General features: G+C 35.8%; 1 protein-coding gene across 6 annotated transcripts in view; it reads left to right on the top strand.

Annotated features, from left to right (window-relative positions):
* OstDelta (oligosaccharide transferase delta subunit) overlaps nt 1-14,614 on the top strand; it is a 100,206-nt gene that overhangs the window by 43,292 nt on the left and 42,300 nt on the right. For all 6 annotated transcript variants that reach the window (XR_014131221.1, XR_014131220.1, XM_081755778.1 and 3 more), the window contains exons 8-10: nt 3,557-3,766; nt 9,833-10,037; nt 14,145-14,333. Coding sequence is in view for 4 of the 6 variants with exons in the window: in XM_081755778.1 (XP_081611904.1) it covers nt 3,557-3,766; nt 9,833-10,037; nt 14,145-14,333 (604 nt within the window). In the remaining 2 variants the exon portion in view is untranslated. The remainder of the gene's footprint in view (nt 1-3,556; nt 3,767-9,832; nt 10,038-14,144; nt 14,334-14,614) is intronic.

Consider the following 14,614-nt stretch of genomic DNA (forward strand, 5'->3'; position numbering starts at 1 on the left):
CTACTTGACGAGTGGACTTCATCTATTATAAGGGACGAGTGTTTCTATACAGCTGTTCCCCGACGAGTCCGTTCCTCTTTTATACCTTATATGTTTTATTGCTTTTGCTTGGAATTTTATCCTTCGTGAACAGTAGTAGTGGCGAGCCGAAAGCTTGAAAGTGCAAGAATTATTTAGGGATTAAAATTATGAAGTGAGAAAAGGGGTAACGTTTTAGAACGTTCCCTTATTCCGTGTGACATAAACGAGTTAACACCTGGAAGTATTTGTCTTTGCAATCATAGGAAATTGAGAAACTGAAGCAGTCGCCACCCTGCGACCTGCAGCAAGGTTTCAGGTGACGTTTGAAAAAAAAAAAAAAAAAAAAAAAAATACATATATATATATATATATATATATATATATATATATATATATATATAATATTGAGAAAAGGATCCTTGTATGCCAATTTCGATGAAATTTAGAAAATGATATGCCCTTACGAGTTGAGATAAGTTTTGTGATAGTTCGATAGTGTACTACATGAGTTTGTCAGTGTATTTTGTTCTTCATAATTGGGTAAGAACATGCATAATAAAATATGTTCTTCCATATGATTTCAAATTATTACAGTTGTTTTCTGCAGCTATTTGAATTCCATGGTAAGTACTAGAGTAATTAAGTAGAATCATTCACAAAGCGTTGAAAACTAGAAGAAATACACAGTTTTATATTCCATGTTGTATTTATGGTTTAATTGTCTTAGAAACATTTTCTCTCAGGTAAAAATACTACTTTTCTATTTAACTTGAAGGAATAGTTTTACTCGTTTAGAACATATTACTGTAAGATGTGGCACATTACTTTTAGTACCAAAACTTCAAATTTTGTACTGTAGTAAATAGTAGTTAAATATATAAATAACAAGAACAATCACTCCATTTTAAGGTCGTCCAAATATTAGCAATGCCTGAAGTGAATCAATTCGAAGACATCAAAACTGAAAACATAATTTATATTATGCTATCACGAGAAGTAGTTTGTGTTGACAAGTGGGGCAATCCAAATGAAATCGACCAATTTCCAGGTCAAAAGTTGCTGACAATTATTTTATTTTATTTTATTTTATTTTTTTTTTTTTTTTAACCTAAGATTGTACCACATTCAAGGAGTTCTAAACGGGTATTCATTTATTTTTTAGCCGCACAGGTTTATTTGTAGCGGCCATTTTGTATAGGCGAGTGTGCGTATTTTGCACTTTTCATAGGATTCCGTTAAACGCAACTTTTTAAGTTTTAAAGATAATGAGTTAAAACCAAAACCATATAAAAGTTAATGGAATTGATAATATCGTGTGTTCTGTGGACATTGAGACACACTTTAGAACGTCGGTGAAAAAGCTCTGAACATTGATGTTAGAAACCTAAAAATGACCGTTTTGGAATGTACATTTTGAGACTAAATAAATGACTCACCTTCAGTGTTTTGTCTATATAGACTAGATAATAGACAACTCCTAAACAAGTTTGATTTGAGAACCATATACTTTATTTTTTGGAAATTTTTAAACATTGCGAATTTTCCAAAATAAGTGTGCAGGGGAGGACGCCAATGTTTCTCCTGGCGTGATTCGTGACACTTAGACGTTGATTCCCTGCGCTGTTAGGCGTAGTTTCACAAACTTACAGGTTTTTGCTCATGTTGCAGGTTTTTTGCTGCGGACTGGACAAACTTCGGTAAATAATAATAATAATAATAATAATCAAAAACTAAATTTTGTCAGCAACCACCTTTGATCTACTTCATTTGGATTGACCCAGGTGGCAATGAATACAATAACCTCTTGATTCTAATCATCATCAGATTCTGTCATTATTGGCTGGTCATTTGCCACGAAGTAGCTTCTGTGCATCATGATCCTTAGCTAGTCTTTCGCCTCCCTCTTTTCCTTGCATTCACACTTTTTTTTTTTTTTTTTTTTTTTTTATCACGTTCCTTATAATATACGTAGTTCCTTTTCAGCCAATGTTCCAATGAGTTGCTCTCCCTCTTTTGAATGACATCTAACATTGTTCTTTTGTCACATCATTTCTAACACTTCCTATTCATTTTCCGTAATATCTAGCTAATTTTCTCTATTTTTCTCCACACCCACATCTCAAAAGCCTGCAGTCTTTCCCTCGCTTTTGTAAAGTGTCTATGGTATTGTCGCATAGAGTACAATTCTCCGCTGGAAACATTTTATGAATTTACTTCTTTAGTCAAAGACCATTTAGGAAGATTTTTCTTCCTAAATGCTGCTTTCACTGTCCCTATCTTTTTTATTAACACGACTTCTTAGCTGCATATCGTAAAACAAGTATCATAGCTTATAATATATTTAGGCTTCATTTTTATAAGCCTGCATGTCTTCACAGCGCTTTCAACTGAATAGACATTATTATTAGTTGTAATAATAATAGTACTTTATCCGCAGCATTGTAATCTGACAAACTCTGTTAGGTGTCTTCTTATCGTTAAATAATACCTGTATGTGGTTTGGCCACTTTGACCATAAACTGTTTTCCACTAATCTAATTCTATTATAAACAAACTACATACAAATAAGCTGCTACATGTGCTCATGGCCTACATTGTCAATAAGTTGTTATATTTTTAATGCACTTCCAAGACTTTAAATCAGATAAAATTTAACTTCGGGTTGTCTGAATGAGAATCCATACTTCCTTCAAATACAAGTTGTTGCATGTAGAAGAGAATTCTGCCATATATTTTGTTTGCGATGAGCATTAGCCTATATGCTGTTCTCATTAAATATCAGCACCTCTTGCAATGTTGTGATATAGCGTATCATTGTGCTTCCTTTATGACTAAACGGTTGTCTTTCAATCTTACGTACAATTAAGCTCAGTAACTAATCACGTTGGAAAATCGACGTTTCCCTTTAGATGTCTGTTAGGTTATCAAGAACAAAATCTATTACGGCTTACAAATTAAATTACTGGAAACTAGGCGTAGGATTGACGAGAGAAACCGTATCCTCTTTGACATTTTATTTTATCTGTAAAGAAAGTGGCTCGGTAGACTTCCGAAATCCAAGACTAGAGCTTACTTTTCGGAAACTAGATTACTAGCTGAAAGGAAACCTTTTTCTGCCCTTTTGTTTTTTCATATCTGCATTCATTCAAAAATACAGGTTCTTCTTGGTACGTTCTCCTGTTTTACATTGAAATGACGAAAGCAAGTGTTCGGTTTAAAAGGTTATAAAAGCAAAAAAGAAACAAACTGGAGTAGCAGATGGTTACAATTAAGAAATTGATAGTTGTATTCTGTTTTGTATGTAGTAAAAATGAAGTTTTACTTCGTGGACTGCGTAATTCCAATTCTCCTTTTCTTCAAGTCATCACGGATTCAAAACAACAACAAAAGCATATATTCAAAAGCAGCAAACCACCTTAAACGATCTGTAGAATATCAAAGTTAGAACTTTTGTAAAAAAAATAGTTTTTATTTTCTTTTATCATACTTGTTTCAATACACAAAAATGTTCATAACTGTGTAATGTTCTTTTTAGCACACTGTATGAAATCAATCTAATGGAGAACAAGCCTGAACGCGGATTTTATAAAGTATCTGTAAGTGCGGTTCCAGCTAAGTCAGATCCAAGATTTGTGGGCAACGTAGGAGCTATTATCCAGGTGAAAGTATTATCAGCAGTTGTAGTGGAATCGGCAGAGATTGGAGCGGCAGACGCAGACCAGACTACGGCACCTAAATTGTTGAAGTGAGTATCATATTAAAAAAAAAAAAAAAACAATATCTTACTACCTATCGTAAGGAAGCAGGTTTAAAATTTGTCAGAAATAGACTAATCTTACTGATCTCATGTTAGGAGGATGAGTTGATACGTATTGAAGAGTTTTCGAAAATTTCAAAAATGGGTAAAGAGGACAAATTTCATATTCCCCTTCGCTTGCAAATCGGCGTTGTCTCATGAAAAATCGGCTAAACTGTTTCAAATGAATTTTGGACCTAAGTATTTTGCTCGTTCCGGGATTCTGTCGTGTCATTTTCATTAAAATACATATCCTAAAGTTTTAGATCGGGGAGAAAAGTAGTTCAAACGTTATGCCCACCACAAATTTACATCATGTCTACGTTTGAAATGAATTTTTCAACAAAGCAATTGAATCGGGATTTTTTCCATCCCGTCACATCCATTGAAATGCATAACACAAAGGTTGGGGATGGGGAAGGCTTCAAATATATGGCAAATATAGTTTATCACGAGCTGCTCCTTACTAAAAGTGAGTTAATAGATCTTAAAGAGTTTTCGAAAATTCATCTTCTCATTAGAAAAGAGGAAAATTCTGAATTGTTTTACCTCTCATCATAGATAAAATGCTCAACAGCTTTAATTGAATTTTGGAACGTAGTTAGCACTTAAAGCGTAAATCGAGATAAGTTACCTTGTAACGTTCATTAAAATGTGTTAGAGGGGGGGGGGGGTTCAAAACATGCGAAAATTAGTATTTTTGAGAGCATGAATAGATTTTTTTCCCCCAGGAATTCTAAAAACCCTTTTCACCCCTCTAAACCTTCCCCTACTGGTCTTCGCAACACGTAATAGAGAGACACGATCCCTTCTGACTAAGAATCAATGTTGCCTGAATTCCTTTCCTTCTATTATTATTATTATTATTATTATTATTATTATTATTATTATTATTATTATTAATTGGTCAGCTTGCGTGAGAAAATATATTGACATCATCTGTATACTTTTGTAAGTGACAGGTTTTGTCTTTTACAACCTTATGTTCATTTTATTCCACTTTTCTTTTCTTTTCTTTTTTTTCTTTTTCTTTTTTTTTTAATCTCGTGTTTATTTTATTTTGTTACATAATGGCGAACATATTCAGGCCATGGCTGATCGGTGAGTCTTCGGGACGGGAAGTGATACCTGACGAGGTGCCTACTGCAAGGACTTCTGAGAAGAGAACGGCGAAGAAAAAGAGATCAGTTATAAGGAATTGAGAAAGTTACGGAATCAATCCATTCAAATTGTGCAGAATGTTAGGCGTTTTGTTCGCGATATCGTGCAAAATAACAATGGTATGTTATATCATAAGAACATCCATAAATTAGTGAGGCAACAGGTGTCAGTGAGTATACAGTGAAGAGAGTTTCTCATTTGGACTTAACAGCAGTATGAAACACCTACAAAGAAACGTGTAGCTAGAACGAAATTTCCCTTTGATAAAATCGATGACTTTTTCAGGGACTTGTTGCGTCGTACGTACGATATATGAGTCTTATAAGAACGGAGAAGCCCCCACAAGAGAGAAACTGACCCATCTATAAAGCAAAAGATAGCCGGAACGGAGTACAAGTTCCCATACACTCGTAGCAGCAGAACACTAAGCAATTTCTGCATAGCATGGGTTTCAAGTGTAAGAAAACTTGCCAGGGCTGAATCTCAGGAAGTTACCACGCGGCATATTTAAGAGATGCTCCTGCAACTGAGTCGGAAAGGCTTTTGTAATTTGTATCTAGACGAGACTTGGTATGTCACTAACACCTGTAAAATGAATTGGTCAGACGACACTGAAAGATGTACAGCCGGAACTTTCGATAGAAAAGCGAATTATTTTGCATTATGGGTGACTGTCTGGTTTTCTTCGAGACGCGCTTTCCGTGACTCACAAAAAAGTGGTCGATGCCTCTGTAGACTTTCATGGAAAAATGACTTCAGACATTTTTGAAAACTGGTTTTTAAATTCTGTTTTCATGCGTTTGGAAGAACCAACTGTGACAGTCATTGAGAATGCTTCATACCACTCATGAATTATTAATCCCAAGCCTAATTCTTCGTGGAACAAAACATTCATTACTAATTATGATACCTATAATAATGAAATCCGTACTCCCGTGCCAATCAAACCAGTTCTTCAAATACCATAATTAAATGAAAGGGAAAGTACGAAAAACGCTTCGTTGTTGACGAAATGGCTGCAGCATCCCACGGAAACATTGTATTGAGGCTCCCTTCGCATCTTGAATCCTATCGAGATGGTGTTGTCGGAAATTAAGCGAAAAGTCGCGGCCAAAACCCCAAGGGACGACCTGTCAACAAACTACTGGAAATACTGTGATCTGTGTGATAGTGAAAAATGGATTAATTATATAAAACATGTAGAAAGGAATCGAAGATAGTTATCGGGACCTACAGTATGTTTTTGATGACGCGGACACTACCCCTTTCATAGTGGAAATTGAAGACTTCATGTCAGAAAATGAATAAACAAATTTTGACTCAGAATCGGAGTAAAAGGTAATTACTGTCGTCTTTATTTTCAAGTAGAGTATTACTTTCTATTGATTTATTTTCATTGTCTTCCAACCAATCGTTTTCTAAAAGTAGCAGGTTCTTTCGACACGCGAGAAATGAGTTCAGTTCTTAATTGTGTCATTCAGTTTTTAGTGTCGATCTTGAATCGTAAGTAAATTGGGAAGCCAATTAATTTAAGAAATAGTGAAATCCGCTCAAAGAAATGCAGTAAAGACGTTAGGAGTCGCGCTGTGCCGTCTGTGCTTGAAATTGTCAAATGTAATAAGCTCATGTTGATTGCTCTAGTCACAGTTGGGTGTAGTGTTAACTTATTTCCTTATGTAAATCGTTATTTTAGAGCTACTTGGAATTTTCAGCTAATTTCTTTCCATATTTTTATGGGCTTCATAGTTTGTCTGTTGAGAATTATTTTTGTTGTTAACTGAAAATAGGAAGAAAAGCTTTTTCCTTATTTTTGCCGGGCTTTAACTATACAAGCGGAACAGAGGTACGACAATATAGTGCATTGACAGTTTACATCCTCGCAAGGACTAACCGAGGGTTGTGGGGGTGCAAAGGAGCAGTGGTTGGGGAAAAAGTCCTTAAAGCCTGTCCCGATTTATATCTCACGAGTCCCAATAGCTTAAAATTAAGTTTTGAAAGTAGTTAGCACTTCAGTCGACCTTGGGTGTTTATCATGACTGTGTAATATAAGAGTAACGTTGATTTTATTTATACAGTAAAGTGAAATCTGTCGCATTTTATCATTATGCTGTGCTTGAAATGTGTAACCTTTGAAATGAATTTTTGAACATGATACTTGGATTCAGCTGTATTTGTGTAATTTTGTTCTGATTGGAATACAATCTTAGGAAGAAATGAGGTGCAAAGATACCTGACGAGCTTGCTGATAATCTACTTAGATAGATGTGTGTTTCAATTATAATATAGATAAAAGTAAATTAGATTGGTGCACTGAAACGTCAACTTTGATACATGGTGGGAAACTTCCTCAGTAAACACCAGAAATATGGACTACGGTCATGCGTTGAGCGTCACAGTCAATACACATCCAGCAAACAGGATGAGGTACACACAGTCAGGGGATGGCTGTTTTTAATAGGGTTGTTTGAAAATATATCGTGGAGATATATTTGCACAACTGCGAGTGATTTGTACAGCAAGGAGGAAAAAAGTACATTTTAACAAAATTGCGAATTGAAAGCACCATTCGCCGTAGTTCGTCAAATTTCGAACCGGTGACACCGTTACGAAATTGGCACCAACCAGCCTTTACGGATATCTGAAACATCGGGGGAGCAAATGAGTTCGTGCTATTGCAGAATGAGTTAGGCATACGCTATGCCACTATCATATCGCGGCTTCGTGAAATCAGTAAATTGAAACAGTTGGACTCACGCTTGCCACATGAGTTGACACCGGTTAATACAGATCATCGTCTAAATGTGTGTAGTTCTCTGATCATAAGGTATAACCGGGAAAGTTGACTTCATTGGGTCATCACTTTTGATTAAATATAGATTTCCTAGTCTCCTACTACAATTGTAAATAGTCAGGTCATTAGTTGGGTTGTAATCAACGTCCAGAACAGGGCTCAGTTGCTCTGCCTGCAGAAGGTGATGCCGCTCTTATGATGGGTTTGATCCATCATATAGTTCTCCGTCGAGGCAAAACCATCAGTATGGATCGTTACAGTGCCAAACTCTACGAAATGCAGCCCCAACTTTATTTTTCAAGCATTTTTCAATGGTGAACAGGTATGGTGTCCTCAGGTTGCACAATTCATGCTCACATGTCGCTCAAAGACTGTGCAGACTCTCCATGTGGTACAGTATGAAAGCCTTCCTTTTCCACCGTATCCTGCTGACATCCCTCCCTTTTTCTATAGGGTTACTCAAAAAGCGCGCCAGCTTCTTCGTGGCTAAGCGATTAGTGTATGCGCCTTTGTGCGGGAGACCCGGGTTCGATTTCCTGCGAGAGCTCAAGTGGTTCGGAATGCACGTTAATCAGTAGGTCTACGTCTCATATAGCCTCGCTGCTGAACGGGACGTTTAACTCAATTCAATTAACAATCAAAAAGCGCCCCGGTTTTGGATCGTCTGGCAATTTTTTTGTTTCTCGGTTGCCGACATTGTTTTGTATTGTTGCTCTACCCACAAACATTCCGATTGTAGTCTTCGTCTGGATTTCTCGCATTTCTTCAGTCTGTGTCTAGCCATGGAGCAGTTTACTATAGCGCAACGTGTGCTAATTGTGAAAACTTTTTATCAGAACGAAGAAAGTTATACAGGAACTGTCAGGCGACTTCGCAGGGTACTAGGGCGAAATGAGGCACCGAATGAATCAGCAGTACGCACTTACGAAGAAGTTCATTGAAACGGGTTCAACAGTGAACATTAAAAGTTCTGGACGTCGTCGTAGTGGTCGGCGAAATCCAAGTGGAAACTTGTCAGGCAGTCATAGCAAATTTCACGAACACAGTTATTGCATGCGAGCGCAGTAGAGGTAGTCCTATGCCGGACGGCATTCACCATACCTGAAATCGGAATGTGTGACGAACATGTTTATGAATTTTGTTAGTGTGTTTTGAAAAAATAAAGTTCATGATTTGATCTTTAAAAAAAAGAAAAAAGGCGTGCGTTTTGAATAACCCCTATGCCATCTCTTTTGACGACTTTGTGGGAAGGAAGACTTTCCCTTACGTTTAAGCAGTTCAATGTGTGGTGGAGGATTTCTGCGCATCACAGACTTTTTTCCCTGTGGAATCTAATATTTAGTTGAGCAATGGCAAGCGACCATTTCGACTAACCAGTATTGTAATTTTTTTTTTTTTAATTTTTTTTAATTGAGGGAAATATATCACACCTGGGGTGTATATTTCATTCGCACTCGCACCAACCATATGTAAACTACGCTCACTCTAGCGAGTGAAATCGGGATCGATGGACTCCTTGCCAACGAGAGCTCTTTATACTTTCCATGTAATTGCTGTTTATAAATTCAGTTATAGGTTAGGAAGTTATCCATATTAGATGAATAGAACTAGAGCAAGAGTAAATCTAATTTATTGCAGGTTATTTTTGTAATCGTTATATTCCTTAATACAAAAATAAGCTGAAAAAGTAATAAAAGAATACAAAACATCTGATGCTTACTAATTTTCAAATTAAAAATATAAAATAAAAAGGGAACTTCTATTAGTGCGAAAATATGCTATGAATAGATGTAATGCTTGTCAAGTTGTTTTTTTTATTTTTTTAAATCAAAGAATGTAAGTTGTCTGACGGTAATTTGTGTTTGTGTATGAATTCTGTTGAAAAACTACGTATACAAATGACTAAAGAAATATATTTCCAAATGATGCTAAATTAACTTTCGTTCTACTGATAACATTGTGAAAGAAAGCTGTAACTGATGGAATAATATATTAAATAAATTGTTATTTATATAGTTAATTTTGGGGACATTATTATTGTATTTATTTCTTACCATTAACAGATTGTCGTACCCAAATAAATTGGACAGTGTGATAGAAGCAGATTATCATCAGAAATTATTGATGAAATTTACGCTTAGAGACAAAACAAGTGGAAAGATTGTGATTGTCCATCAGGCATTCATAAGGATGACCAACGTAGAAACGGGTCAAGAAATAATTTTCGTAGCTGAACCTGACTCTTCGAAATCGTACAAATTCGATATGGTAAGTTTTTTTAGTTTTTCTTCTCTCTACCATATTAGTATAACTGTATGGTCAAAAATTTGTTGGGCTCGTACTTGCGTTTTCACGTGTAATCATGGTAAATCTTTTTGACCATCCATGGACATTGTAAGGTGTACAAAACGTGATGTATGCGTTATATCGAAATTCATTAAAGAAATTTTTTTACCTATTAAACATTCAGTTAAAAATTAACAATTTAAAAAAAGAAAACGTGCTACAGTTCAAAAGCGTAGTAATTGGAAACCCTGAAATTTTAATTGCTAACCTCATGAAACAGTACTCGTCTGCCTCTCACAATTTTTACAATGTAGTTTAAAATCCTCATCTCTTCCCTTAACTTTAGCTTAGAAGTTGTTAAAAAGTTCCTGGAATCTTGTATTTTCGGCATTTGTGATGCAACCGCAATGAATCTTGTACGGTACAGGTTGCCTAATTAGGAATAATTTAAGCGTGAATAGGTCATAACAGGCAATGTACGAGTAATATGCGGTGATCAGTTGGCGCATTGTCGTAGTTGGAGCACCACGCGAAATTCAAGTTCATGTGCAAACTGGAGATTTCGATAGCTTTAAAAACAGTTTAGCGACATCAGATTTTTGGCTTTTTCCAAGGTTGAAAATGGGTCTCATAGGTTCGCGTTCCGCCAGCGTAGAAGAGTTACACGGCTGAACTTCTGAAGATATCAAGAAGAACTTCCCGTCGGTGTTTCCAGCAATGCCAGGAACGGTGGAGCTTTTGTATAAATAAATCCCGGAAACATTGACTGCTTCTCGTATTGTGTATATATACGCATTTTTTGTAATCTCTTCAACAGTAATCGTATCATACTCTGCCTTTCTAAATAAATAAATAAATAAATAAATAATAAAAAAAAAAAAAACTAAATATAATACGTGAGTACCTTACCTCAATTTCCGCAAGCGTGGTTTCCTTTCGTCGTCTTGGATAAAAAAAAAAAAATACTTCACTTATAGGTAATGCTCCCTTTGATCTTCCTATCTTCTAGAAGATTCGACGTGATTTTCAAACTGTCAGTCCTGTGCACAGGCTGGAGTCCAATATTATACACGTCCCAACTTGCTGCAGCACTAACTTTCAGTAGCTATAAAAATCACACCGGAGCACGTAATTATACTCACTTCACTTACTATTAAACTCATGTGTTAGACAAGTACACGATCTGTGTTGACCGCACTCTACGATAGTTGCATACGACTGCTTCCTACAGAGCAGCAACTTCCAGTTCACAGCACTCATACAAAACTTGAACTGTAACTGTGTGTGTGTGTGCATCTCGCTACAACAACTGCCCTTACGTATTGTCACTAGAGGGCGTAAAGTAATACACGTCACACACCCTGACGTCACTAAACGAAAACTTGATAAACAAAAGCACATAAAAAGGTCTGTATGTGCAACAGTTAATATGTTTTCTTAATTGTAATATGAACAGTGCTTAAGAGACGAACGTATAGAAATTCCAACTGTAGGAGTAATAACACTTAACCATATTGATCTGATTCAATAGATATGCGATCGAATTAAACAGGTAACTATCTTAGCAGGCTTAACTACAGTAACCGATGATCGTTGGTGGAAGTCTTCTATGTGGCTTTTCACTTCTATCACATCGGGAAATAAAAATAGCAGCTAAAAGGCTCATTATCTATGTATTCAGCCTTCTTCTGCAACAAGTCTAGCATAGTTTCGAATTATTATCGTTAAAGGTGGGAATTTCAGGTGCAAAGTTTGGGAAAAGAGGTACTCATTTCAAATATAAGTATTCATACAAGCAAACCAAAACTAGTTGCGTCATGTGTAAGGACTCAAATTTGACTGATGTGTTAACAAGTCTTCCTAACAATGTTATTGAAATCATAGGTGCAGAAAACCGTTAAAACATAAAATATTAAAAATTTCATTTTTTCAGTGAGGCTATATCTTCGTTCACCAAGTCTCGTAGCTACATGATTAGTGTTACGCACCTTTGCACAGGAGACCCGAATTACATTCCAAGTAGAAACTCTGTATTTCGGATCTCACTTGAAGTTGTAAGTTTATGTTTCATAAAGCCTTGGTGTTAAACGAAACTGAAGACCAAATTAACCCATGTGGTAACTAAGTAAATATTTGTATGTACAAAAGTTTTCAATAATACTGATTATGGTGGCCATGTTGGTCAGATGAGAAGCCTCCTCTCTCTATTTTCTGTTCAGGAGCTTTCGCCTAACAGGGGTGTGTGAAAAAGTCTAAAAAGGTATAAATAACTTCAAGGAAAGGTGCTTCCTTTGGAAGCAAGTGAGAGAAAATAAGGTGGAATCAAAACAGATATGCTGATGTTTTCTTTGTAGAATAAACTAATTTGGACATTTTACTAGAAGGAAGTAATTAGGGTGTAGCAGGAAAAATTCCTAGCTCTAGCAATCGGGAGAAAGAGCGAGAGGAGTGAGAGGGGGGAGCTAGAAACCAGGGTTGGCAAAAAACCATGGTTTTTATTGAAAAAACAACAGAAAAAAACTTTTTGTTTAAACCAGGTTTTTTTGGTTTAAATAATTTGCTCTATGTATTCATATCATATATGGACAGAAATAAGTTTGTTTCGCGTTGGTGTTATTATGCAACAACCGGGTTATGCTGGAAGGGGTCACATAAGCTTACGTTCACCTCTGGTGCATGGGGTCCCGGGTTCAAACCCTGCTCCCGCCAAGTGAACTTCGTGGTGGACAAACACCGTGTGCGTGGGTTTTCTCGGGGTTCTCCCGTTTCCTCACACTTTCTTCATTCCACCATTTCATTCATTTCTCATAATCACCGTCTCCTTTAGCCTAACCGGCATAACCGTGGGACGTAAAACTCAAAGATTTCATTTCATTTTTCACATAAGCTTAAAGCGGAATCCAAACCGCCTTTCGACATACATCCAAGAGGAAATTGTCCTTCATTTGAACTCTTAACCAGGACTAATTGGCCACAAATGCGATACGTCTGCCGACTCACTCACGAAGGACTCCTGATAAAAATACGTTGTACTGATCTTTACGTAGGCTTACTTGTTAATATACTTGTCAAGAACCATTTCAGAACAAAAAGATAAACAGTTGCAGAAGTAAAACCATTATACAGAATTACATATGGACAATTTCAAAGTACTACAGAGTACAGAAGAACTAATTTAGTCCAAGTTAGTTAACAACGACTTTTATTAGTCCAAGTTAAAAAAAATACGACTTAATTTGCATATCAGTAAGAAAAGTGAATAAAGATATGAATTACTTGAGTCTACTTTGGCTCAGACACATTTATACATAAATAGATATCAAAGATAATTCTCATTTCACTAAATGCCTCTCGTAGGGTTTGTGTGACCTCCCCCCACCCCCCCACACACAAAGTACGGCATTTCAATGTATTTTATCAATAGTAAACATTATTGAAACGAAACAATATTTAGAAATTTTCTTTGATTGCAATAACATAACAATAATAATAAACTATATAAAAAAAATCACAAAACAAACATTCATAAACTCATAAAAAAAAACTTGCTTTTGTAGTATAATCTTTTTGAGTAATGAATGGGGAATTTACGTCTGAATATAATACGAATAATATACGGGAGTGAAATGTGATAACCAACAAATGTGTGTTCATCAAGATTTTACGAACACTTACCTTTACGGACATTTTTCGTTTTTTGGTTTAAACCAGCCAACCCTGCTAGAAACTAAACGAAAAGAAAGAACTAATCATGTAGTCGAATAAAGAATTGAATTACCTAGAATTAAAATGTTAGTTATTTGCTGTTTGATATAAATCAGTCCTGTATGTCTCCTGCTTTGAATACAGTACAATGTTCATCATTCTGTTAAGATAAATGCCTTAACTAAAAGCTTCAATAGTTTATTATTATTATTATTATTATTATTATTATTATTATTATTATTATTATTATTATTATTATTATTATTATTATTAGTTTCTTTCTAGGGTGTAAGTTCTTCCTCATTCCTTTCTTGGTAGTAAAGTAGTAAGTAGTATTTGACCTACAATGCATAATTAATTACGAAAAATACTTTTCCCTTCTAGTATGTTTCTACACATGCTGCGGATTTCAACAAACTCTCTGGCGTGTACACGGTCGACCTAATTGTTGGAGATGCTGTAGTTTCCAATTCATTTTCATGGCGTGTCTGCAGTGTTAAACTCAAGTTCTCAGAACAGGCTGTGCAGCCGAAGAAAGTAGAAGATCCCTATAAGCCAAAACCTGAAATAAAGGTAAGTAGACTTTTTAAATATTTTGGTTAGATATTCTTTTGTTAATATTAAAATTTCGTAATTGCACATAACTTTTATATGTAGTGACTAAACGTATTTTCGTAACTGATGTATGCTGTGGTTCCGGTGGGGAGAGCATTAAAAGTTGAACCTATTGCGATGGTTCGCATTCCCCTTTACACTGTATGTGCACGTCTCAGCTTCAGTGCTGAAGTACTTTGCGCAAAAGCGTTACATTTTATTCTTTCCTTCTCCTAATGTTTCACTTGCTTTTGGACTGC

The sequence above is a fragment of the Thermobia domestica genome, chromosome 4, assembly GCF_964235325.1.
Source record: "Thermobia domestica chromosome 4, izTheDome1.hap1.1, whole genome shotgun sequence".
Classification (NCBI taxonomy): Eukaryota; Metazoa; Arthropoda; class Insecta; order Zygentoma; family Lepismatidae; genus Thermobia; species Thermobia domestica.